Source organism: Phocoena sinus, chromosome 12, assembly GCF_008692025.1.
Source record: "Phocoena sinus isolate mPhoSin1 chromosome 12, mPhoSin1.pri, whole genome shotgun sequence".
Taxonomy (NCBI): Eukaryota; Metazoa; Chordata; class Mammalia; order Artiodactyla; family Phocoenidae; genus Phocoena; species Phocoena sinus.
Window position 1 is genome coordinate 75,736,440 of NC_045774.1, and position 27,919 is coordinate 75,764,358.

The 27,919-nt window shown below is 38.1% G+C and overlaps 1 protein-coding gene across 5 annotated transcripts in view; it reads right to left on the reverse strand.

The window, feature by feature from the left end:
• Positions 1-7,029: 7,029 nt before the first annotated feature.
• Positions 7,030-27,919, reverse strand: part of TTK (TTK protein kinase) — a 42,247-nt gene continuing 21,357 nt past the window's right edge. For 2 of the 5 annotated variants that reach the window (XM_032650610.1, XM_032650611.1), the window contains exons 12-22: positions 26,665-26,801; positions 25,175-25,301; positions 21,533-21,625; positions 17,949-18,106; positions 17,665-17,816; positions 16,174-16,298; positions 14,531-14,611; positions 11,318-11,494; positions 10,727-10,811; positions 10,327-10,424; positions 7,150-8,503 (exon numbers count right to left, since the gene is read on the reverse strand). In XM_032650610.1, coding sequence (XP_032506501.1) covers positions 8,417-8,503; positions 10,327-10,424; positions 10,727-10,811; positions 11,318-11,494; positions 14,531-14,611; positions 16,174-16,298; positions 17,665-17,816; positions 17,949-18,106; positions 21,533-21,625; positions 25,175-25,301; positions 26,665-26,801 — 1,320 coding nt within the window. In that variant the 3' untranslated portion in view covers positions 7,150-8,416. Of the gene's footprint in view, positions 8,504-10,326; positions 10,425-10,726; positions 10,812-11,317; positions 11,495-14,530; positions 14,612-16,173; positions 16,299-17,664; positions 17,817-17,948; positions 18,107-21,532; positions 21,626-25,174; positions 25,302-26,664; positions 26,802-27,919 lie in introns of all 5 variants that reach the window. The other 3 variants (XM_032650613.1, XM_032650612.1, XM_032650614.1) reach the window with 3 other exon arrangements.

The window sequence follows — 27,919 nt, forward strand, 5'->3', positions numbered from 1 at the left end:
AGGAAAGAGTTTTTCAACTTCAGCCTTGCCAAGAGGAAAAGATCTTTTCGAAGACAGAAAAATCTCAAGACCAATAAGTATAGGAAGAAATATTTTAATGCCGGCTAATATTTATTGAATATTTATGCTGTACCAAGCACTGTTCTAAGCACTTTTCATAGATTAACTCATTCATTGCCCACAACGACCCTGTGAATTAGGTACAGGGTCTTCATCTGTTAAATGGGGTGTTATAATAACTGTGGCCTGGAACAGTTAAGTAACAAATCCAAGCTCACACAAGCAGTAAGTGCTGGGGCCAAGATTCAGACTCAGGTAGTTGCCTCAGACCCCATTCTCTTTCCATGACTGCGTCTTCGTGAGAAGGTACAGACTGGACTAAAGTTTCATTGCATGTCAATAATAAAAATAACCCATATTTATTAAGCACTTATTAAATGTCTGACATTGTGCTAAGTGCTTTGAAGCATCATGACATTTACTGCTCAGAGCAATCTCGCACGGTTTTATGAGTTGCATTTTGTAGGTAGAAAAACCAAGGCTTGCAGAGAGATTAAACAGCTAGGGGGAAATTACACAGTACCTGACACAGCTGGGGTTCAAATTCAGCTCTGAATAACTTCAAAGCCAGTGCCCTTAATGATGCAAACAAAGGATATGGAGAAACTTTCAGGTGAGGATCTGAATTATACTTCAAAGTTCAGAAGAACAGACCGGCATTAAAGACCAAGCCTATGCTAGTCAGTGTGACAATTGCTTTTACATCATTATTTCGGTTCATCTCAGTTATTAAACATTTTTTAGAATTAGGTCTCACTTCTGAAAATTTGGGATCAAGTTAGGTATTAATTATTCTCACCTAGATAAAATAAAGATTCATACAATGTAGACTCTTAAAAATTAGTAGTTATTATTTTTTAAAGCTGTAGAGAAAAAATAAGAGGCCTAGGATGGTCGAGTCAGATCTGGATTCTAGTTTCCACTGTGAAAATGAACAGCAGTGCATCACTGGGCAAGTTGTTAACTTTCAGGACTCAGTTTCTTCATCTACAGAGTGACACAGAGTGGCCTGAATGATACCATTCTAAGAAGATGAACTCAGGGAGGGAGCAATTCCCCGGCTCCTGGAGGTTCACGAATGCCAGAATCACTCAGCTTACAAAGTGAGGAGTGAAACAATAGGAGGGAATCAGGAAAGAAATCGGCACGTGGTTGGGATAAGTATGGGAAAAGCAGGGAAAAAGGGAGACAAAACTGTTTAGACTTTCAATCTGTGGACTGAAATGGCAAGGAAAAACAAAAAAAAAAGGAGAATGTTGGACATAGAGCTGTTCTGATTATCAGAAGATAAAAAATCAGTCTTTGTTATAAGCAGTGGCTGCTTGAATTGATCCCTTCCTGCTTGTTCCGTTGCCCCCAGTCATAGATGATTAAGCAGCACGGACCAGCTGATGAGGACAAAATAAACGCAAAGATTTGCAAGAATGCAAGGAAAGTGGTCTGGGCAGTGACCCAGACAGATTGGGTAACCTGTGATTGCTAATGTCTTTCAACCTGACCTGACCCACTTAGCAAGCCAGTCCCTGGCTGAGCCCTACAGCATTGTTTCAAGTGAGTCATTTGTGCAGACTCACACCCAAACCAGAAACTCTTGCCCAGGACCAGAACCAAAACTGCTGTCGCTGCTATGCCACACCGGCCTGGGGGCTGTGAACTTTGACGCACTAAGCCTGGCTTCCAAATTTCTGGGGTGAGCGGCATCCCCGCTCCTACCACAAGGGGGCCCTCTCCAGCCAGCCAAGCGCGTGGAGCAGAGCGAGCCTCAGCCTGGGGTGGGGAGAGCATCTGGGGGTGACAAGCAGTCAGTTCTGGGGAGTCTGCATGTGAGGGAGAGCCAGGGAGCCCCTCAGAGTCGGGGAGGGATGGCCCCCGCCCTCACCTGCTTCCCAGAGCTGTGGGCACACACAGGCTCACTGCTTGCCCCTTGTTTCTGTCAAACTTCCAAGCGTTTGCTCTCCTGTGGCGTCAGCGCGGACTAGAAAGTCAATGCCAGGACATCTGGGCTACAGCAAAAAAAAAAAATTCCCTTTATATCTTAGGAAGAGGAGAAACACAGAAATAAGCACCCAGGGGCAGAGACGTCAGTTTACTTCATTTATCTGAACACAGAAATACTGCATCTGGGACCATGTCCTGTAACGCCTCTGTGGAAAGGCAGATCCTGATTCTGTGTACAATCCTATCAGTCAAGGGCACGCCTGGAAGAAGGGTCTGCCCCTGTGAACATCCTTTGCTCCTCGAATACCGGTGTCGCAAACCAGGTCACGTTGAATAGGTGATCGCCATCAAGGACATCTCATCTTGTCTAGCGCTCTAGGGGTTATTACAGCAGTCTGCTGGGCTAGCCACGGTTTGCTAAAATGGCTCCTATTGTATATCCTCCATAAGAAATGTCTTATAATTCTCCCTTTCCAGGAAGAAAAGCTTTTATTCATGTTTCCAACCAGGATGTATCAAGTGGCAACTACAGGCCAGACACTGTGTTCAGCGCTGGGGATACAGGAGTGAACAAAACCAATAAAAAGGTTTGCATTCTGGGACTGGTATTACAATGGAGGGAGATGAACAGTAAAAAATCAATTATAGAGAATGTCAGAAGGATAAATACTATTATAAGTAATAAAGAAAGTAAGGGGATTATGGAGTACAGGGAACAGGGGGATTATGATTTTAAATATGCTGTTTAAGGAGGGTCTCATTAGCAAACTGACATTTGAACAAAGATGGTGTCACGATGTTTATTTATTTGTGGATTTATATTATTAGTTATGCTTTTGGACAAACATTAACTTCCATTCTTTAAAAACAAAACAGCTTTGTTAAGGTTTATTCTGAATTATTTTACACAAAATAAAAAATAAGGAACTATGTTTGTATATTCACGTGATAGGATATTTCATAGGAATCAAAATTATATTTATGAAAGGTTTAAATGACTTAGGAAAATGCCTATGAGAAAGGTGAAAAAACAGGAGTATAAAGTTATTAACATATTATCTCAATTGTGCAAATATGCCAAATGTTATCAGTAACTAACTCAGGGTGATGGGATTAGGCGTAACTTATGCTTCTTTCTACTTTACTTTTCAACTAGATTAAGATGAGACTATTTTCAAGGAAAAAAAAAAAAAGGAATTCCCTGGCGGTCCAGTGGTTAGGACTCCACGCCCTCAGTGCTGAGGGCCTGGGTTCAATCCCTGGTGGGGGAACTAAGATCCCACAAACTGTGGTACGCCCCCCCCCCAAAAAAAGAGGAGACCTTTTTCCTTTTATAATAACATTAAAAAACACACTAAATGGGGCTTCCCTGGTGGCGCAGTGGTTGAGAGTCCGCCTGCCGATGCAAGGAACACGGGTTCGTGCCTCGGTCCGGGAAGATCCCACATGCCGTGGAGCGGCTGGGCCCGTGAGCCATGGCCGCTGAGCCTGCGCGTCCGGAGCCTGTGCTCCGCAACGGGAGAGGCCACAACAGTGAGAGGCCCACGTACCGCAAAAAAACAAAACAAAACAAAAAAACACACTAAATGAATAAACTAGATAGTCCACAGGGACCTACTGTAGAGCACAGGGAACTCTACTCAATATAATAACCTATATGGGAAAGGAATCTGAAAAAGAATAGATGCATGTATATGTATAACTGAATCACTGTGCTGTACACCTGAAACTAACACAGCATTGTAAATCAACTAGACTCCACTATAAACTAAAAATTAAAAAGAAAAACCAACCCACTAAATGACAGATGCACAAGGAAAAGCCTCCATCTATGACTGCTTTCCATTTATCAAAAGAAATGAACTGGAGGAGGCAACGTCCCAGGTTTATTTGGGATGATCGGTCCCACGTAAGAGAAGAGAGGCAGCATGCTCGAGCCTCCCCAGATATGGCTCCTAACCCTTCTCCAAAGAATCTCACTCCTCTCCCTGCTTTCAATACCCCCCACCCAGCCCCACCATCACCACAGACTCCACTAGACTTTTCTCCCAGCTAGAGTTAGCTAGCCCACCATTGCTCTGTGACTAGTTACCATTTTTCTTCATTGGCACATGCTTTGAAAAAAGCACGTTGTACCTCCGACATATTAGATATCCTATAAGGACATAACATATAGTAGCCTTAAACTAAGTGGAGACTTTGTAACAGAGTTTGGGCTGGGCCCTCTGCTTCACTTGCTCCAGTGCCAAGGAGACTTTGTAACAGAGTGTGGGCTGGGCGCTGCGCTTCACTTGCTTGAGTGCCAACTGTGTTCTTGCCTTACTTCACTAGTGAAGTTGTAGCCAGAATGTGAACGGCCATCCACAATCACCTCCTCCTTACCCTATCTGTGCCTATAGGGGCCTTTCTGACCTTATTCTCTCAAATGCACTAATTTAGTATATTTCTAATAACACAGCATACAAATTATGTATATATTATATGTATTCTATACATAATTTTTACATTATTATAGCTCTACAAACATTGTAACCCAATAAAGGTTATTTCTTACTTTAACTATTAAGCAACTAAGTAGTGTAATTACTCATACATTTTCCTCTTCGGTACAATACACTTTCTCCAAAGGTAAAAGTGGAGAAGTAGAGGAGAGAGGAAGGAAGGAAGAAAGGAAAGAAGGAAGAGAAAGGAGAAGAATCATGGAGAGCATCCCCAAGTTGTTTGTAACTACTTCGGGAAAGTAGCATAAAATAAAACCCCTCCAAAGTGACGTAAGAAAATAGAATACTTCTATTCTCTTTGTGCCACTCAATACCCAGTAGTCCTGGGAGGCCCTGAACTACAGGGCAGGAACCCTTGATTGAAGCAAAATAAAAGAGTATTGCTATATCTTCTGATAAATTTTAATTGGTGCTGTTCATCATATATTTCTAGCTCTTTTTTTCTTTTTCTTTTGAACACATAGTTATTACATTTAACCATGTAAATTCTTTAGCCAATGAATTGTGAGTGGAAGTAAAGGGTGTCACTTTCAAGGGGTAATTTTAAGAGAGAATGTATAAAAAAATGATAAACCACAACCAAGTGGGATTTATCTCAGATATGCAAGACTGGTTCAACATTCAAAAATCAATTAATGTAATTGCTAGAGGACGGAAGAAATGAAAAGTGCCTACTGAGCTGGAAAGGCATCTTGAGACGGACAAACTGATCCGTACAATCAGCGGATCAGTTTATTTTATGGTAATTTAATCATAGGGTGGGATTGGGATTGGACCGATAATGACCTGGAAGCATTCACAGCTGCACTCGGCACGCCGAGGGGCCACTGGGACAATTTTATAGTTAACTTAGGGTATGGGGGGTAGCTGCTTGGAAACAAGACAGAGTACAATCCTGCGCAGGGTCAGCAGAAGGACAGGAGAAACTAGAAGGGCCCAAGATGGTGTCAGTTATAATAACACACAATAATCCATCACATCAACAGGCTAAGAAAAATCACATGACCATTATTGATCGCTGCGGAAAAAGCATTTGACAAAATCCAACACCCATTCATGATAAAAACTTTCAGCAAGCTAGAAACAGAGAACTTTCTTAATTTGATAAAGAATATCTGTAAAAAACATACAGCAAACATCATACTTAATAAAAACTTGAGGTTTTCCCACTAAGACCAAAAACAAGGCAAAGACTTGGCGTCACTCCTTCCAACATCATACTGGAAGTATTACCTACTGTAATAAGAAGAAATAAAAGGTATACAGATTGGGAAGGAAGAAATAAAACTGTCCTGTTTGCAGATGACGTTATCATGTATGTAGAAAATCCAAAAGAATCCATAAAACCACTCCTGGAACAAATAAGCAACTCTAGCAACACTGCAGGATACAAGGTTCATATATAAATGTCAATCATTTTCCTATATAACAGCAAAGAAGAAGTGGAATTTGAAATGAAAAACACAGTGCCATTTACATTAGCAGCCCCCAAAATGAAATACTCATGTACAGATCTAACAACGTATGTACAAGGTCTATATGAGGAAAGCTACAGAATTCTGAAGAATGAAATCAAGGAAGAACTAAATAAATGGAGAAATAGTCCATGTTCTTGGACAGGAAGACTCAATACTGTCAAGATGTCAGTTCTTCCCAATTTGATCTACAGTTGGGATTCAATATAATCCCAATCAAAATTCCAGCAAGTTACTTGGGGATATTGACAAACAGATTTTAACTCTATGTGAAATGGCAAAACCCCCCAGAACAGCCAACACACTACTGAAGGAGAAGAACAAAGTTGGAGGATTGACACCACCTGACTTCAAGACTTACTGTAAAGTGACAGTAATCAAGACAGCGTGGTATTGGTGAAGGAAAAGCTAAACTGATCAATGGAACAGAATGGACGGCCCAGAAAGAGAACTCCATAAATATAGTTAACAGATCTTTGACAAAGAAGTAAAGATCTCACTAAAGAAGGTATCAGGTGGATGGCACGTAAGTATATGAAACAATGCTCCACACATCAGCTGTCATCAGGGAAATGCAAATTAAAACAACAGTGAGGGGGCTTCCCTGGTGGCGCAGCGGTTCAGAGTCCGCCTGCCGATGCAGGGGACACGGGTTCGTGCCCCGGTCCAGGAAGATCCCACATGCCGCGGAGCGGCTGGGCCCGTGAGCCATGGCCGCTGAGCCTGCGCCTCCGGAGCCTGTGCTCCGCAACGGAGGAGGCCACGGCAGTGAGAGGCCCACGTACTGCAGAAAACAAAAAACAATGAGATACCACAACACATCTACTAGAGTGACCCAAATCTGGAACACTGACAACACCAAATGCTGGCGAGGACGTGGAGCAACAGGAACGCTCACTCACTGCGGGAGAGAACGCACAACGGCGCAGCCACTGTGCAAGACCGTTGGGCAGTTTCTTACAGAGCTAGACATACTCTTACCATATAATCCATCAGTCATGCTCCTTGGAAGTCAGCTCCTCTGAAGCTGAACACCACACAAAGCCCTTCACACAGATGTTTACAGCAGCTTTATTCATAATTGCCAAAAACCGGAAGCAACCAAGATGTCCTTCGGGAGGTGAATGGATAAACTGTGGTCCATCCAGACAATGGAATACCACTAGGCACTAAAAAGAAATGAGCTCTCGAGCCATGAAAAGACATGGAGGTGCATGCTACTAAGTGCACATTGCTAAGTGAAAGAAGCTAATCTGAAAGGCTACGTACTGTATAATTCCAGCTGTATGACATTCTAGAAAGGGCAAAACTACGGAAACAGCAAAAAGATCAGTGGTTCTCGGGGGTTGGGGGTAGGGGAGGGATGAATAGGTGGAGCACAGTGAATTTTTCAGGCAGTGAAGATATTCTTACAGTAGTATAATGATGGGTACATGTTATTATACATTTGTCCAAACCCCTAGAACACGCGCCGCCAAGCGTGAACTAGGTATATGTATACTATAGGCTTCGGGTGATTATCACAGTGCGCCAACGTAGGTCCCTTCCGTGTAACTAAAGTACCACTCTGGTGGTATGGGGGAGGCTGTGCATGTGTGGGGCAGGGGTCAAATGGGAAATCTCTGCACCTTCCCCTCAATTTTGCTGAGACTCTAACACTGTTTTAAAAGCTAAAGAAAAAATTGGGGAAAAGAATACTACATGGTAATATCCTTAAGTAATCTGTTCGATTCAGACTCAGAAATTCTGGGACCACATTTGTAATTACTCACTACCAAGCAAGTCGTACAACTGAGGTCATGCCCTATACAGCCTACATCTTAGAATCCAGCATGATACTCTGAACACCCAAAACAATAGATATTATGAAGAATTAAACGGAGAATTAAGAGAGCCAAGTGAAGCCCTAAAATGCTGGAGTATTATCAGTGCCATAAAACAACTGGAAATCTATTTTAGAATTTGAACACTTTGGAATTTTTTTCCCCCAAAGTTAATTTACTAAGGTCTACTCTCATGTTTCCCCTTAATCCATTTTTATTAAGAATTCTGTTGCCTCACCAACAATATATTTGCTTGAAGAAAACAGTTCTACAACTTTGACATTTTAGTGTCATTTTATACTATACAAAGCCTATTTACATAGTTCTTCAGAAAATATTTCCACTTTTCACCCACTATTCCAAGTGTGAAAATGATACCAAATAGATTAGATTTACAGGGAAGCACAAAAGAGAAAACAATTCTACAATTTAATACATACAGTGTCACTAGTGGTTTTTTACAGTTGTCTTTTGAGGATAATCCACTGAATTTTTCTGCCAATGACATTTCAGAGTGAAGTTGTCTTCAGGAGTAGATTTCCACACAGAATCAAGAGTATAACAGTCCAATGTATTTTACAGGTGATACCTGACAGTTCATGAGTTTATGAGCTGCAAATCATTTTTTTCCCCATTTTTTTTCCAAAGTCTTGGATGATGGACAGGACTCATGACTCTCACCACCACTATAGTGCTCATATAAAGTCTGAAATTAAAAACACACATCCGATGTATAACTTTTAAAATTCAATGTATTACCATATCAGATTAACAAAGGTTTAACTCCACATCTTCTAATATGTAACAAATTTCTCCCTTGTTCTTATAATTAGGAAATTATTTTATACACTATTGGAGATAATGAAAAATTTTTAAACAGCTGGCTTGGCCTAAGAATCAGCAATCATGCGATGCAGATCAATCTTTCTGTAAGAAAAATGTAACATAGCTATTTATAAGCATATATATGCATCCTCAAGGCCTTCTGAATCTCCCTCACTTTTTCTTTTTCTTCTCTGTTTCAACAAACCTCTTTTTAAATTGTTTATTTTTATCGAAGTATAGTTGATGTACAATATTGCATAGCAAAACTCTTTTTTTAAAAATTGAAGTACAGCTGATTTATAATATTGTGTTACTGTCTGGTGTAGAGCAAAGTGATTCAGATTATATCTATATCTATATCTGTATCTGTATCTGTATCTATCTATCCCTCTCTCTATATATTGTTTTTCATGTGCTTTTTTATTATAGGTTATTACAAGATACCTTACTTTTTCTTAAATAAAGCCAGTCTTAGATAAATTCCTATACTGTAAAATACACTCATCAGGAAATATACTTTCAGCTGATATTTAAACTAAAGAATGGAAGACATTAAAAAAAAAATACAACTGCTATACAAATAAGTATAATTAGCTATATTAAAATCTACATATTTAGTAAAGGACTTAAGGCTAAGCCAACATCTAATTTATGAAGATGAAAGATATCTTTGCCATCAAGGAACACATAACCTTAGTGATAAAGGTAACCCACCTCAGTTTTATTTATAAAAGGCTTTAAACAATACACTGGTAGAAATTTAAAACATAGAGATACGAAACATAGAGAAAAATTACAAAACAAATTTTGTCCAATTTCAATTCCTAAAGCCATTGATTTAGCTATCAGAACTTGAGAAAATTTAAGAAAAAATTTACCTTATATCATATGGATACAAATATAATGGTGAATATATAGTAAATTCCTCCAAAACTGTATCCAAGTTCTTAACATCTTAGATTGGTGTTATCCCTATCCATAGAGCTAACAGTGATTTTAGTTTAAGCTCCCATAATTTTACAATAATGTTATAAATGAAATATATAACTAGTAACTGAAGTCAGTAAGCATACCTAGTGTTCTGGAAATGACTAGGTGTTTGATGTCAGTGAGATCCAAAAAATTATGATATAGATATAAAGAGGCATTGGGAGACTAAAAGAGTTGAGACATTTGCTTTGAGAAATGTACTGACTGCTATATACAGCCTCACAGAAGTCATTACATGTGACAAGTACTGTGATTTCTCTACGATGGTTTAAAAATAAAGTTGGCTAGAAAAAAATGGATTCAAAAGCTGTGTTAAAAGTGGTGTCGATTTAAGATTCCTTATTGAATTTATTCCAGTTGAGACCCAACAGCAGTCTTCTCAGTGCACCCTATATGACAATCCAAAAGCTGTGTTAAAAGTGGTGTCGATTTAAGATTCCTTATTGAATTTATTCCAGTTGAGACCCAACAGCAGTCTTCTCAGTGCACCCTATATGACAATCCATTTTCAATTGTGCTGTCTGCACAATAAGAATATAAATCAAATAAATCTATATTTGTCAAAAAGTACATGTTAACTATCTAAATACAGAAACACACTTCATAGCTGATCTGATGATTGGGCCAACTTTCCTTTGCATTACCTGTTTAAGTGTCTAACTCACTAAATTATACAAAACGATTAAAATTAGTGCAGACAAAGAATAGACATACTTTAGCAGTTTTCAAAATGGAGTTAGGAGAATTCAGGCCAACAAGTTGGCCCAGAACATATTTCATTTCTTCAGTGGTTCCCTTAGCCATCTGGTTCCCTGTAAAATAATATATATAATCAATAGCACACTGGTATCAAATAAGAAAAATATAAGTTCATATATAAATATGTATTCTGTTTAAAAGCACAATAACTGGCATTCTTGTAACTTATCACTGATCATAGCCCCTTACCTAGGATAGGTAAAAATGAATGCCAGCAGGTAGAGAAAGGTGATCTCATTTATTTTAGTATTTAGCATTAAGGAATATCCTTAAGGAAGGAGGCAGGCAGGAGGAGAGCAGCCAGAAGGCTGTTTATATTAGCAATCTGGTAATAAACTTATTTTTAAAGAAGTACCTGGATGAGTTTGAATCTGAACATATGGATGTGCCAGGAGCTCAGGAATGGAGATCCTCTGTTTAGGGTCCCTTATTAAACAACACTATAAAAATAAAGATAAATTTTTTAAAAGACGAAGCAAGTTTTCTTATGCAATACTGATACAGTATTTTCCCAGACTGCATCATATTACAGAAGTTGCTTTCTAGAGAGCCTACTTAGAAATGACAAAATTATTTTACACGTCATTTTTGCAAAATCTCCAAGTATTCATAAGTTTTAAAAACCTTCAAAGTGAACTTAACACATCTTTAAAAACTAACTCAGTAAGCAATTCCTCTCAATAGACCTCTCAGTTATATCTAAGCCAGTTACATAATTCCAATCATTTCAACTATTTCTTTTTCTTTCTTTTTTCTTTTCTGGGTGTGCCATGCGGCTTGTGGGATCTTAGTTCCCTGACCAGGGATTGAACCCGGGCCATGGCAGTGAAAGTGCTGAGTCCTAACCACTGGACTGCCAGAGAACTTCCTCAGCTATTTCTTTAAGTAAACAATTAAGTACTACATGAAATATAGTTCTTCTATATGTATATACTATTAATGTTACCTTTAACACATCTTGAAGATCTTTCTCTGGAATATCAGGAAATTCAATTTCATGATTAGGGTCAATTATGGCATGTAACTTAGAAATCTGATTAATGATATGCTGAAACGGTGTTTTCCCGTAAGTCATATAGTACAAAATGCAACCTAAGGACCAAACATCACTTTTGGGGCTTATCTAAGTTAAAAAAAAAAAAAGAAGAAGAAGTTATTGTTATTTTAACATAAAATTAAAATATTATACACACACACCCTAATATTTAAAAGCATAACTAAACCTCAATAAATGTCCAAGCATTAGACTATGCTCATGACAAAACATCCTCTTCTCATTTTGATTACACTTGGTTATTTTATCAAAAGAAATGAACTTCTGTTTAAATCTTTCAACAAACTCATAATCAAAATATTTCAACCGAAACAAAATATTACATTCTTGTCAGCCCGTGCAAACACAAAACTAAAAACCCTAAGTGCACATTTTAAATTTACATGTTTTCCCCAAAATTACTGAATTAAAATAAGTTTTTATATAAATTCATAATATATAAATACGTATAGATTTTAAAAAGGTTATTTAAGTTGAGCTATCTTAAACTTAAGAACACAAACTATAGAGCCAGACTGGGCTGGGCTGGGCTTGAATCCTGGTCTTATCACTAGCTAGTAATTCTACATGTCTCTGTTTCCTCATCTCTAAAACAGAAATAACAAAAGTACGTTGTCATGGGCCTTAAATGATGTAACCATGAGATATGGGTAGGCATAGAGAATAGTTTCTGATATAGTAAGTACTCAATAAGTATTACTTATTATTAAATATTCTTTGTATTAAATAATCTCATTAGAAATAATGTGATACTATAACATAATTATGCTTTTGACTTTTAAAAGAACATGATTAAGACCAAACGCAGAAGTGAGCATAATAAATGAGAATGGCTAAATTCCTCTTTTAAAAGATACTCAATATGCATTAAAACAAAATGTAACCACATGCTCTACACAAAGGATTAATCTAAACCTAATGACACAGAAAGGTACAAGGAAAAAAGAAATGGACATCTATAACCAAATGCAAGAAAGAAAGAAAAAAAAGGAAACGAAAGCAGAGACAGCAACATTAATATTAGAAAAAGAGAACATGGCAACATGCTTCTAACAGAAGAGAGAAAGCCATTTTACAGTGATAAAAGGTACAATCAACCAAGAAGAGATGACAGTTATGAACTTCTATGCACTGAAACTACATTTAATAGAGCTACATAAAGCAAAAATTGTATTAAATTCTTTGAAGGAGGGCAGATTTAAACATGCCATTCAGAACATGACAGATAGAACAGATCCCGTTATCTGAACACAAATAAAACTGAAAATTAATAAAAAATAACCTCCTCTTCCTCCAATTTAACCACTTGGAAATATAAGTCCATTTCTAGATACTAAATCATGAATTAGAAAGAATTTCAGATTCTGGAAAAATGGCTGTGGCCGTGTAGTTTTCAAACTCTCCAAAGCCCCAGATAAGACAGACAGAGCAGCCTGGTAGCAAAACCGTAAACATATGGAAAATATTTAAAATAAAAGCGGAACGTGAATGGAGACAAACTACCCACAGCCACAGGTCATGCGTGGTAGAGGCATTTGAAGCAGAGAGGAGAGAGGAGTAATGAATGGGCCCAGCAGACCTCAGAACAGGAGCCCCAGATGGCCAAGCCTGTTCACCGGAAAGCAATTCGAGAACAGAGCGAGACTGGGAGGGGCTTTGAACTCTTCCATAACAAGGATTACCTCCCATGTTGGGATAAAAATTTATCTTCTATTCAGAATCACTAGTTGAGATTGACCAATACTACCTATTTAAGAACTGAGTTGATAACTGAAAAGAATCTGAACACTACATGTAGTTCAAAGTAAATTTTATTTTAAAGTAACAAAGAATGAAACAATTTTAAAACTGAAATTAGAAATTTTGGAAATTAATGAAAATAAACACTACCATAAAACCTAGAAGTAGCAGCTAAAGTAAAACTCAAAGTAAAATTCAGTTTTAATTATAAGGAAGAATACTAAAATTAAATTAGCAATTATTTAAATGCAGAAGCTGGGAGGAGAAACCTAAAGGGAATATAAATAACAAAGATAAAAGCAGAAATTAATTAGAAGACAAATGAAAATAGAATTAATAAATGAAATGAAGACCTGGTTCTTTAAAATTAACAAAACCCTCGCAAGTCTAATCAAGAAAAAGAGAAAGACAAATCTAAGTATTAAAAGAAAAGGAGAAGCTAAAGAGGTATAAAAAGAATTTTTATAAGACTATTTGGCATAATTTTATGCCAGCTATTTGAAAAGATATTTAGAAGCCACAATTTCCTAGGAAGGAAAATATAATTTAGTAAATGAAAACACATTTATTAAGCAATTGTTTCAAGCTGGACAATGTACTAAGTGCTCTATATTCTTTCTCATTTAATCCTCGATTACTTTTAAAATAGGTACTGTGTGCAAGCCTAACTTGCAGATGAAGAAACTAGGCAAGTTAAGTCACAAAGACAGTTGATAAAGAGGCAGATCTATGACTTGGACGCAGGTACTGCACAGCGGTGTGTGCCTGCATCCATTTGAAGACACTGGTATAGAGAAAGAAGGATTAGCTTGGGAGCCAGAGGCACCATGGCAGGCAGAATGGACCCAGCAAGGGGCACCAACGAGGCTAACACAAAAGCTCACAGAGGTGGTGAAATAAGAAAAGTGGGAAGGTACCTGGGAATATTACCTACTAGAGTTGTTCTTGGAAACAGAAAATTAACAAATGAAGAAATGGTAAATAAAATTTAAGAATCAGAAAGGAAACAAAGGTTATCAGTTCACTGTTATTTAATTTAAGGTGCCCGTATCAGAGCTAATTTAGTCTTATTTTTTTTCTTTATTTTTAAAACTCAAAAAACATCCTGTGTGCATTTCTTATAGGAGCACATTGTGAGGCATCACCATATTAAAAGCACAATATTAAAAGAACAATATCAAATCAATAAAGAAAAGTGAAACTGAATCCCATGACAGTTTGCTTAATAAAGCAAGGTCTCTGTAATGGCCTAAAAAGTTTTAGAACTTAAAGAAATAACTTTTCAGTTATCCGTTAATTTCATTCAGAGACTAGCCCATTCCCTATTTGCGCCAGAGAAATGGTATGTAAATAACCTTACAGTACCTTCGATTTGGATTTCCCATTTTCTCTTGAGGAAGACATATCTTTGATTGCTTCTGGTGGCATATAATTAACCGTACCAACCTACTTGCCAAATCACAGAAAACACAGAAATCAATGAAAATACTTCATTCTGCTTTAGATTTTTTAAAACACGAATGCCAGATTTTTGGCAACTTGGATAGTTACAGGTTTCAGTTAATATATTTGAGAAACTCTAATAACTGAGAAAAATATTAAGACATAAATTTCTTCACAATTCCAGCAAAATAAATTAGATTCATAATAAAAATAATTGACTCCTTACAGAATGCTGAGCTATTTCTTATGGTGGGCAGCAACCATAAATCTTTCCAGGATAAAATTATATTAATGGCCATAAACTTTGAAGGAATTGATCAGTTGCTCATTTCTGTGCTGGAATAGACCCAGAACACTTTTTTTTTTTTTTTTTAATTTATTTTTTTTGCGCTAAGTGGGCCTCTCACTGTTGTGGCCTCTCCCGTTGCGGAGCACAGGCTCCGGACGCCCAGGCTCAGCGGCCATGGCTCACGGGCCCAGCCGCTCCGCGGCATGTGGGATCTTCCCGGACCGGGGCACGAACCCGTGTCCCCTGCATCGGCAGGCGGACTCTCAACCACTGCGCCACCAGAGAAGCCCCAGAACACATTTTTAAATAAACCAAACAACCAACCAAAAATCTAGCTTTGTCTCCCTGGGCCCATGTCCAAATAGAGATGAGATGGGTGTCTGCATTATGCAAGATTTTCCACAGCAGGAGTATGCCAACCTTACACTGCATTCATTTTATTCTAAAATGATTCTGCTTTCAAACACAGAATACCTATACTTTAGAGCCTCACCATAGACGATATCGTCAAGCTGATTTACAACTAAATGTTCAACCATATTTTTGATATAGAAAGAAGCGATTGTCAAATAGAATTGTTTGAAGGGCATGCTGCCCATCTACTCCTAAAAGAATCCAGTTTTACTGCTAGGATTAAGGAAGATCCACGTCAGCAATCTGTATACATGAAACACGCCGTCTTGGCCCCAAGCAGGATTATTTTTAGTCATTCTTTGGTTGTCATCACCTCAGTTTTTATGGGGACAAATTTATTAAGATTGCTATTGCATATCCTATTATAAAAACGCAGTGAGTATATTTATTATGGTGTCTCCAATATGAAGGCCCAATTAAGAATTTTCTTCCAAATGTAAGTGATAGGGAAAGCTTTACTTCTCTGGAAGAGTGAAATCATTCTACCTCATGGACAATGAAAAACATGAAACTACAATTCTCTCTTTGGTTGCTACCAGGAAACTGAGACAAAGTTTCAGGTGAACTTTAGATAATGACCGAGATGATTTCCAAGGCAGGTGTCACTGCTTCTCTACCTCAGCTATAGGAAAATCATTCCAAATTGCCGGATATATTTCTACCGGATCTTGACTTTCTATACTAAAATTGTCTTAATCATGTGATTAATTTGTTCTTTATAGTTATAATATCTGTTCTTGTAAAAAGGCTTCAAATCCTTTGAAAAATGAAGTAGGGAAAAATAAAATCCTCATTAGCAAAATAATACCTCAAAGGTGAAAAGGAATTGAACTCTACTGTGTGGTAACCAGCCATTCATTACCTGAGAGTCTTTAACAATACTTGTTGTATCTGGTTGCATTTGGTTTGCAATTCCAAAATCAATTAGCTTTAGCATTCCATCAACTATCAGAAAGTTAGCAGGTTTCAGATCACTGTGAACAATACCTTCAAAATAAAAATCCATGATAATATTAGACCATGTTAAACATCCTAAGTACAAAAAAATTTCACAATCTGCTGAGTTGATTCCTTTAATTAGTCAATCAAATTAAATATTCACTTTTAATGTATACTACAAACGTACAGCACTTGCTACGTGCCAGGCACTATTTGAAGTTTGTCGCTTGTATTGAATCATTGAACCCTCATACCAATGCTGAGGTTAAGTACTATTATTATCCCCACTTTTAGCTGAGGAAACTAAGGCAGAGTTTAAGCAATCTGTTCAAGGTCACACAGCCTAAGTAACAGTGTCATGAGTTGAACCCAGGCAGTCTGGCTTCAGAGTTTATGCTCTTAACAACCACTGTGATTCACTGCCCAAGAGAGAGCACGGTAAATTACACTGCCAGGTGGTAGGACCCTAATGCTCCTCACATATCCATCCCTACAGCCTGATCTTCAACACTGGTGAATTATCTTTTAACTTATAGGACGGGAGACACAAGGAGACGATTTACAATTACCTACATTATCAGTTATTTAAAATAAGGAAAAGGTAAAGGCAAAGAAGCCATAAAAAGAACCAAGGCCAAGTAAGGTGAAAGCCAACCCAGAATGTAGGGCTAACAGTTAAAAACAAAAAGTAAAACCAACTCTCATACAAGGTACACAATACAAAACAACTAGGAGAATAAGTGAAAAAAAATCTCAGATTTTTAGGATACCTGAACCCCAGTCTCATATCTGCTATAATCCAAGTATTTGGAGACCCAGGATTATGGACTATGTTAATACTGACAAAGATACATTTCCTATTATGCATGCTTTATGGATGTGGGGATTTGAGTTCATGCACTATATCCTCTCATTAACAGCATTTTTTTTTAATTAATTAATTTATTTTTGGCTGTGTTGGGTCTTCGTTGCTGCGCGCGGGCTTTCTCTAGTTGCCGCGAGCGGGGGCTACTCTTTGTTGCGGTGCGCGGGCTTCTCATTGCGGTGGCTTCTCTTGTTGCGGAGCACGGGCCCTAGAGCGCACGGGTTTTAGTAGTTGCGGCGTGTGGACTCAGTAGTTGTGGCGCACGGGCTCAGTTGTTCCGCAGCACGTGGGATCTTCCCGGACCAGGGCTGGAACCCGTGTCCCCTGCATTGGCAGGCGATTCTCAACCACTGCGCCCCAAGGGAAGTCCCTGTTAACAGCATTGTAAAGAAATGGTTTTGTCCCTTCATCTTTATTAAACTTCCAAATATTTAGTTTATCTAGCCTAAAGGTGCCAATAACCAATACCTAAAAATTATAGGTGTATTTCTCTAAGATAGCACCACTAATGAATAGTTTAATTTTACATACGAAGAGATTTTAAAATACCATGTTGATGAATCGTGTGAACTGCCTCCAACATATTTTTCCAGTAACTCTTGCGTTCCCATGGATTGATGGATTTTTTCTTTTTAAGCCAAGTATTAAGATCAATATTTCCACATTCCATTACCATGTAGATGTACTGATCTGTGATTTCACTGCCATTAAAAACAAACAAAAACAATAAAACAATAAATGGTTAGGTTATACTACTAAGATTTACAAAGTATTTATCTTAAGAATTAGAGCCAAAAAAAGTCTTCTTTTTAAGTGAAAAAAAAAAATCTTACTAATCATAAAGTCGGATGATTTTATCACTGTGTTGTTGTAGTTTATTCAGATAAGCAATTTCATTCCGGTAACTATCAATTGTTTGGCTATCTGCTTCTTCTAAGTTCACATACTTTATAGCATGTATCTGTTTCTTTCCATTCAACACCTGAAATACCTATAGAGTAGAACAAATGAAAAAGGTTAGAATACACTATTTACATACTGCCACAATATTTCTACATTAATAGATAAAATCTTAGATTAAGGATTATTGATGTGAATAATTTAAAATGTCTGGGCTTATTTTGAGTATAGAAGGAAAAAAAGCATGTTAGGAGAGTAACAGTACATTCTCAACTCCCTATGACAATGGGCATAGGTAGTTGCCCTATCTACGTATAAGAAAGGTAATTTAAATTTCATATACATTCATAACACTCTGTTAGATGTTGCAACCAGAAAAAGACATTAAAAAATGCTAAGGAAGACTAAGGGCTGTAATAAAGATAATTCATTGCACAGATGGTGTTTATTCCATTGTGCCTGGAGTTGACAATTTCATTCACGTGGTCAAGAATATTTTAAAATAGGTACTAATTGTAAGCTATCAGTATACTCGGCTGTAAAAAGTAGATCAGGTCCAATTTTCAAAATCAAGTTGACAGGAACAAGATGCTCCTGTCAGCATATTGAGGTCCAGGTCAAATTGCTCTGGCTATAATGACAGTCAACTTCTAAGCAGTATTGATGAGGTAGATCGTACATTTCGAAAACACTTCTAATGTGTCTAATTTTCAGCAAACGTGCAACGGGGATGGGGCTTCTAAAATGCAAGAATTCAGATACAAAATGCTAGTGTAAGCAAGAAAAATTGCATTCATTTATCTCCTTGCACCCACCGAAGTAAAACATCATTTATTTAAAAGCCATTAACCATGACTGTCCAGCAGATACTGGCAAGAAGTGAGAAAAGAGCCAAGGCGTAGATGAGGTTCATGCATTTCAAGTGCACTGTTAAGCAGAGTCTGTCAGGTACAGCTGAGTTACCTGCATTGTAAATACAAAACTCTAACAAAGTATTACTAGTTTTACTTGCACAGAAAGCAAATTAGAGGAGGAGGGGCATAAAACAGTGATAGGGCAAGAAGCGGTAGAAAGTAGCAAGGAAGAAAAGTAATTTTAAAACAGCAGAAAGCCATTTTGTGTGAGGTAAACAGCCTTATAGCGTCAGAGTTAGAATCTGTCAGTTTCATGGAAAGTTAATAAAAGACCTAGAAAGGTTAGTGCTTTGAACATTCCCACTAGCCCCATGAATTTTCTAAATGCTCTTAATAGGGTATAAGTTGGTCACTGTCTAAACTCTAGCATAGACAGCATGAACGATTTAGTTTCATAAAGCATGTTACCCTCTTTTCCCTGAGGCGTGATGATTTTGTCAACAACGCCGTCATAATAATTAAATAATAATTCAATCGCACTAAGAAAATATGGGTCAGTTATAGCTTTATCACTTGGCCCTTGACTTAAGTAAGCTTACATTTTCATTATCCTCCAAGGAAAAAAATGTTTAAAACACTGTTAAGATTATTGTACATCTTCTGAAAACAGCTACTAAATAAATAAATATGTTGGTAAAAATCAATTCCATCGTCCTTTTATTCCCATGCCTAAAATGTAAGGCAAGGAAGAGAACAAAGGAAATGTACACAGAAATTAATATTATTGAACAACTGCTAAACACGGTAATGTATACACCTTATTTATAGTAAGTTAACAAGACATCTTAAGCAAGTCTAGTTATTGTCAGCTGGCTTAAAAAATTATAATAAAACTTAAAATGAACCAAACAGGCTGTGTTTCATGTATCATCTTTAACAACTTAAGAGTAGCAAAACAGCTGAGGAGGGCTTTTCATTCAACAAACACGTCAGTGTTTGCTATTTTTCCAGCCACTGTTCTAGATAACGGAGCAAACATTGGTAAGCAAATCAGACAAACATCCCTACGCTGATGGAACTCACATTCAAGTGCAAGGGGACACAAACAACAAAACCAAATAAGTCAATTACAGAGCATATTAGCAGATGAGTTACAGAGAAAAATAAAGCCGGAGAGGGGAACGGAGCTTGCTGGCAACTGGAAGGTAGGAGTTGGGGTTGTAGAGCATGGTCAAGGAAGCACTGATTGAGAAGACACTAGAGCAAAGATGTGAGGGTATCGAGGAAAATCGACTCTTATGCTAAAATAGGCCAGGAGAGCAAGGACTGAGTCAGCGAGACTAGTTAGAGGGCGACTGTAACAGTTCAGGTGAAAAGATGAAGCTACTTTGGCCGAAGGGGTAATAGTGGAGGTGGTGAGGAACAGTCAGATTGTGGACAGACTTTGAGGTAGAACCAGTAAGACTGATGATTGGCTGGGTGAATGTCGAGAGAAAGTGCAGTCAGTGACGACCCCAGGCTGCTTGGTCCAGCAACTGGAAGGATGAAGCTGCCGTTTACTGAAATGGGAAAGACTATGAAGCAGCAGTTAGGCTTGGGACATATTAAGTTTTAAGTATCTATAGACACCCAAGAAGAGATGCTGAGCAGTCAAATTGGATACGTAAGCCTGGAATTCAAAGGAGAAGTCTGAGCTGGAAATACAGATTTGGGAATTGTCAGCATGTACATGGTACATGAAACCACGAGACTGGATGAGAACACCAAGGGAGTGAGTGAGTTTAGAGAGAGAAGAAAAGAGGCCAAGAACTGAGCTCAGGGGCTCTGCACCATTCAGATCAGGGATATGAGGAGGACAGAGAAGGAACGGTCGCTGGCCAGGAGGAACACTGAAAGAGGCCGAGTGGGAAAAAAAGCTTCAGTGAGGAAAGAAAAACCAACTGTGCCAATTGCTAGGTAACCCACACTCAAGGCTAACAATTAGTTTTGGCAAAAACATGGAGGTCATTAGTGATTTTGATAACAATTGCTTGGTGAATAATGAAGGTAAAAGTAAAAATCTGATTTAAGTGGATTTAAGTGAACAAAATGAGAAGAATTGAAGATAGGAAGTTTAGACAACTCTTTTGAGATCCCTTCCAGCCAGAGAATTAGAACCACATACACTTAGAACTCAGATAAATTTAGGAAATGATCTACTCCAAATCTAGAAATTCATGTGTTGCTAAATTCTGTTTCTGAAAAGAAAAACTCAGAACAAAACAAAACCCATTAATCAAATACCTTGCTGAATCACCCTAGGCATAGCAGTTATTCACATCACAGTCTGACTCACTTTTAGAAAGACTCTGGTGATAATACGAAGCTGTCATTTGCCACCCCCAAGTCAACGTTAATGTTATTTAGAGAAGAAATATGGAATCATAGGACATTGGAGGGAAGAGCAGGGAACTGAAATTAAGAGGTGGGTCTAAAGAAATATGCCATTTGTTGAGGGGAGGGGATGGGGGGAAGGGATGGGAGAAGGGGATGAGAAGGAGTTTTTGGCTCAAGGGAAATACAGGCCCCTAGAAGTTAAGAAAAAAGGCCTCAAAAGGTAAAAAGACAAAGAGAGGGAAGTTTAAAATATTTTTACCCGTTCCTTAAATATTCAGGACACCTACCTTACTTGAACCTCCACTTCCTAGCTGCTTCAGGATGGAATACATTTTTCCGTTAACTGAAATGCATTCATTTGCTGAAGACGGTGCTGAAATCTAAACCATTAAAATAGATAAGGATTCAAATGTTCAGAGAACATGCCTGAGAAACTAGCTTGCATTTAGTACAGTGAAATGCTTCCAATTCTGAAACTATCTGAACTCTTAATTAGATGTCACAATAGTTCAATATTTTAAAGAAGCAATTTACATACTTTAGTCAAAAAAATAAACTTATTAAATTAATATATAGGCAAAGTTCCAAAGTCTCCCCTTCCAACTTGCCTTTACTTCTTAACATAATACATAAATAGAAAATCTAAGGGGGAAAAAAACCCTCTTAATGTCCAACACACAAACTCACAAGCTATCGCTTTTCATCTTTCTTGCCTGTTTTTTTTTCTTACACAAACCTTTTTACTTACATACTTACGTATATAAACACACAGCTTTATCTATATATTTTTTTCTCCTGGGGCATTACATTATAAAGGAAGCAGCATGCTGAGGTGCTAAGAGTTCCAGAGTCAATCAGACAAATGCAGGTTTTAGTGATGCCCCCCTTTATGCTGGGTGATATTCAACAAGCTGCTTATTTTGAACTTGAGCATCTTCCTCAGCAAACTCTCAACCGATGTACTATATACAACACGCCTCCCCTCTCTTCCCTGATGCTAGACCATCTGTGGACCTATAAACGCTCTGAACAGATGGAGTGTGTGAGGACTTACTCTGAGCTGACAAGGAAGCTGGAGACACAGAGTGCCTGATTAGCCGATTAACCAAGTTGAAACAAGGTCTGAATAAACCTCAATTCAACTAAGTCCTGCTTTACAGCCCAAATGGTAGAATCTTTCTCACGTGCCCTCCTTCTACATAACATAAAAGATAAGCCTTCTCAGAATTCAAAAACAGTCATGTATGTACCCCAATGTTCACTGCAGCACTATTCACAAGAGCCAGGACATGGAAGCACCCTAAGTGCTCATCGACAGATGAATGGATAAAGAAGATGGGGCACATATATACAATGGAATATTACTCAGCCATAAAAGGAAATGAAATTGAGTTATTTGTAGTGAGGTGGATGGTCCTAGAGTCTGTCATACAGAGTGAAGAAAGTCAGAAAGAGAAAAACAAATACCGTATGCTAACACATATATATGGAATCTAAAAAAAAAAAATGGTTCTGATGAACCATTTTAGGACAGGAATAAAGACGCAGACGTAGAGAATGGACTTGAGGACACGGGGAGGGGGAAGGGTAAGCTGGGACGAAGTGAGAGAGTGGCATGGACACATATACACTACCAAACGTAAAACAGATAGCTAGTGGGAAGCAGCCGCATAGCACAGGGAGATCAGCTTGGTGCTTTGTGACCACCTAGAGGGGTGGGATAGGGAGGGTGTGAGGGAGGCTCAAGAGGGAGGGGATATGGGGATGTATGTATACATATAGCTGATTCGCTGTGTTATACAGCAGAAACTAACACAACATTGTAAAGCAATTATACTCCAATAAAGGTGTTAAGAAAATAATAAAAGATACGGTTTCTAATTTCTTTAATCTAGGGCTGAACAACACTGTTGAGTCATGAAGTATGTTTTCTGTAAGAAAGTGTCAGGCTTTGAAACATGTACCCATTATTTGTCATTGAGTTGTAACTTCATCACAAGTCTTCACTGCTCCCTCCCCTCTCTTGCTTTTGGAGCTTCCTCTCCTACTTAAACTGAAAATTTCTGAGAGGAAAGGAAGCCCTTCAATAGCCTTTCCCCCTAGTTGCTGAAGGTTATTAGATAAAGTAATTCTGACCTATTTCGGATTCAATGCCGATGTGACATTCAGTTTCCTACACCGGACATCCCGCAAGGCGCTTAATCTAAGGTCACTTCACTTCCCTTCTCCAACCTGTGCCACGGCTTCCTATCTGTCCCTCTTGGGGCAAAACTTAAAGGGCCCAGCAGAACCCTCAGGGTCACCCCTGCCCCTTGGGGAGCTCTAGCCACACTCTGGCCTCCTTTAGTTTCCTCCCGACACTGGCCTCTTCTAGAAGGCTCCTCGACCCTTCACTCGGTCATGTCTGCTTGGCTTTCAGAGTTCAGCTCAAAACAGGCTGAACTACTACTGCATGACTAGTAGCTCAACGAATGCTTTTTGAATGAACGTGTGGGCAAACCTGGTCAACCTGCTCTGTCTCCTTTATAGTTATTATACTGCTGAGTCAATCCTCAAAGCACTATTACCTCTTTCCACAGTTAGTATACCCTACTGTTGGCTAAATTTTTTATTCCATTACTTTGAAAATTATGGTAAAATTTACATAGCACAAAATGTAACATCTTAACCATTTTTTTTTTTTTTTTGCGGTACGTGGGCCTCTCACTGTTGCGGCCTCTCCCGTTGCAGAGCAAAGGCTCCGGACGCGCAGGCTCAGCGGCCATGGCTCACGGGCCCAGCCGCTCCGCGGCATGTGGGATCCTCCCAGACCGGGGCACGAACCCGTGTCCCCTGCATCGGCAGGCGGACTCGCAACCACTGCGCCACCAGGGAAGCCCTTAACCATTTTTAAGTATACTCTTCAGTGGGGTTGAGTACGTTCACAGTTGTGCAGCCATTACCACCACCTGCCTCCAGGACTTCTCATCACCTCATACTGAAAAAGCCCTGCACCCCTCAAACAGTAACTCCCCATTCCTCTCTCCCTCTAGCCCCTGGTACCCATTGTTCTACTTTCTGTCGTCTAGTTTTTTAATCTCTTGATTTGTTTAGTTAATCACTTGTGGTTTATTTGGGGTTTTTTTTTTTTTGCTGTTTTATTTAAACAATTGCTGCTAAATTTTATTATTTACTAAGCACCAGGCTCTGTTGTAAGAACTACGTATATATTAACTAATTTAATCTTCACAATCATCCCATGGGGTAGATAGGTTTATTACCCCCATTTTAAAGATGATGAAATGAGCACAAGAGTTTATTTAACTTGTAAAAGGTCACATAGCTGGTAAGTAGTGAGGCCGAGAGTCAAGGACAGGCAGTCTCCCTTCAAAGCCTATTCTTTCTACCAATATTAAGCTGTTTTTCAGATAGTTATTAGAAACAAATTTTAGTATTGATGTTGAGAGAGTCTCTAAATAATTTTTTTCCCAGATGGCAATACCTTACCAGCAAAAAATTTTTTACCTTGTCAATACTTTATAATAACTACTTTATAATATATTCTAGTAGTATCTCATATTGCTATTCTGATATTCTTAAAAATTTACTTGTATATTAAACAGCCAGTGAAATGAAGCTGCTTACTAACAGCTGGTTTACATTGTTAAACAGAATAAAAAATAGCCTAGATTACAGAAGAAATTTTATCTAGCTACCCAAACTAGATACTTCGGGCTAGTTAGTGAAAAAAGCTTCATTAGCTTCTTCAATAACTAACCTCTCAAAGTCATAAGGCACCTTTATGAGAATAGCAGAAAAGAGTTTTGCCTAATGGGACTAAGAATGGACAAGTCTTTAACACCATTCTTAAAAACCAGATCCTGCAAAAATAAAACCTTTGAAACTGATCATACCTTAACATGTATCATTATAAATAAAGCTTATCAAACCTGCAAATTTTGAAGTGGAGTAACGGGTATTTGCTGCTGTTGCTGCTGGAAATAGGGAAGGTGGCTATACGGTGTTGACAACTGACAAGCAGGTAGAAAGTCGTTCTTTACAACTGGAGTCCTGAAACTGGGAAAGGTATTTTTCAAAATTTAAAACATTAAAGCTTTGAAAACAAGATTCTGACTCAGATTTTGCATGGTGGATATACATTTAAATGTGTTACATCAAACAGAATCCAAATGAGTTTTCCTAGTACATCTGAATTATTTATCCTAGAGACACCATCACCAGAAATTTCATTTTGGGGCAGTTCTTTCTGAAAGTAATTTTTTGTCCCCAGACAAGAAATCCTTATTAAAATAAATAAGATGTCATTAAAATACAGAGTTGGGGTTATTTTATAAAATTTAGCCAAGGCAAATCTCAGCTTATGGCTGATCACAGATTTTATGAGTGCTTCTTAACAATAACGTTCTACACAGCCTCCTGGAAGTATGTGAAAGCCAATTACATCAGAGGAGTTGGGCCTTTGAGCATAAAGCAGCTCAGCTCACGTTCATGCTTTGCTTGTCTTGTCCACTGTTGTATTCTCAACACCAAGAATGGTGCTTGGCACAAAGGAATTCTACAAGTATTTGTTGACAATAAATAGTCTCACAAGAAATAACTATATACCTTGTTTAGTTAGCGGTCATTCTTTAAAATATTCTAAGTATAATAAAATTAGGTAATATATAGCAAAATTGTATTAAGTAGGAAAGAGACTCGGTTATAAAACCCCAAGGCCAGTTCTAATTAAGATCAAAGATTACATTATGAAAATGAAAAGCAAAAGGCGTCATGGACTTCCGTTATCCTCTAAGACATTAAAAATATAGCCCCTAGTTATAGGATATGCCACATCCCTTTCTTTCTTTTCTTAGAAATGCCATTGATTTGCCTTTCAACATCCCTTGTGTTTCCTGTCAATCAACACCGACCAACTTCTTCACTCATCCTTCACTGCCCGCCGCTCAGGTCTTGAACACCACCAGAACTATATGAGCTGCACCACCAGCAGAGACCAGCACACTCCAGTTAACACCTCCTTTGCTATGTAATGTATCCACACTTTACCCGCTCTAAGAATGCTAACCTTTAAAATCTCTCTCTCAATTACAGAGAGTTATCCGTGTGGCAATGCATGATTATCAAGAAGTTTTGCATACTTGGAGTATTTAAAGGTACTGCCTATAGGTAAGTATAAAAAGTATAGAGTATATGTAGTAGGTACAGATTACAATATGACAGAGACTTTCATTACAATCCTTAAAAATATATCGTAGCCACCTTCCCCTCCCCTTTTACAGATGAAAAAGCTGATGCTGAGAAAAATAATATGAATTTGGAAAGTCTTTAAAGTAAAAGAGCGGGATCCACCTCTAGATCTGTTTGGCCCCGAAGCCCATGCTATTTCTATTGTACCAAGCAAAGAACCAAAAGTAATTACCAGTTCATATAATCATCCAAGACACTGTTGCTGGGTGTCTTACAAATAGATTTTGGGTCAATCCATTTAGGTGTTGGTATCGGTGGCGACTGCTTTGAAACCGAAAGGGCAGGTTGCTCAAAACTGGTTTGTTTCTGCTAGACCAAAATAAAAAACATCACGATTTCGGGTTTTTAAATTAGTCACCTGTTCAACAGTTTCACAAACATAACTTCTAAAAGAAAATTAACATACGAAATACAAAAGCATGCTAAAATAGGTAGATGTATGTGTTCCAGACTTTCAATAACTTTTTAGTACAGCTCTTTTACTCTAAATTTTGAAGCCTGTTATATTTTCCTCAAAGGGACTACAAGTAGAGGGAAGGTACACAGCATTGTTTAACAAAACAGGATCTAATATCCTCTCCCATTAGGGCTACTATCACTAGCATTGAACTTTTATAATCTAAGTAAGTAATTCTGTGCTTCAGAAAACTAGTCTTTAATCAGTAAGATCATTCCTTATTTTTATGTTTGGAGGGAAAATAACCAAATACTAATTACTTAGCAAACTTTGAAATGGCAAATACCTATCTAGTGTTCTTCTTTCTCCCTTGTAAAAGACATAGAGCTTGTAGAATTTATCTCATACAAATCCCAAAGCAATAATGAACATCCTCTACAGTAGAGATTGGCTGGATCTGGCCTGCTGCTTGTTTTTGCAAATAAACTTTTATTGGAACACAGCAATGTCTATTTGCCTACATCTTGTCTGTGGCTGTTTTCATGAGATAATGACAGAGTTCAAGAGTTGCAGCAGTGACCATCTGGCCTGCAAAGCTTACTAAGCTTTTGCAGAAAAAGTTTGCCAACTCCTGCAAACCACATTTTGCTTGAACGCTATTAGTGAGCGCTCACTACCTCTACTTCAATTTGGGGACAGCTTTAGCTGTTAGCAAGTATTCACAGATATTTAGGTTAAATCAGCTTCTATATTATAATTTCAACCCACTGGGTCCACATTATGCTCTGGAGATCCACAGTGGATAAATCTATACTGTTTTCTGCATTTCAATCCTTTGAGTTTTTGAAGATAGCTAGCATGGCCACTGTATCTCTTTTCCTGGGTAAATTTTCCACTTCCTTTAAGACTTCCTCATATATATATCTGGATTAGTGGTCAGGATGGTATTAAGAATCTGTGATAGTAAGATTATTAAGCAAGGAAAGTGGAAAGGTTGTACTCATAGACCGGGATGTTTGCATCTGAGATT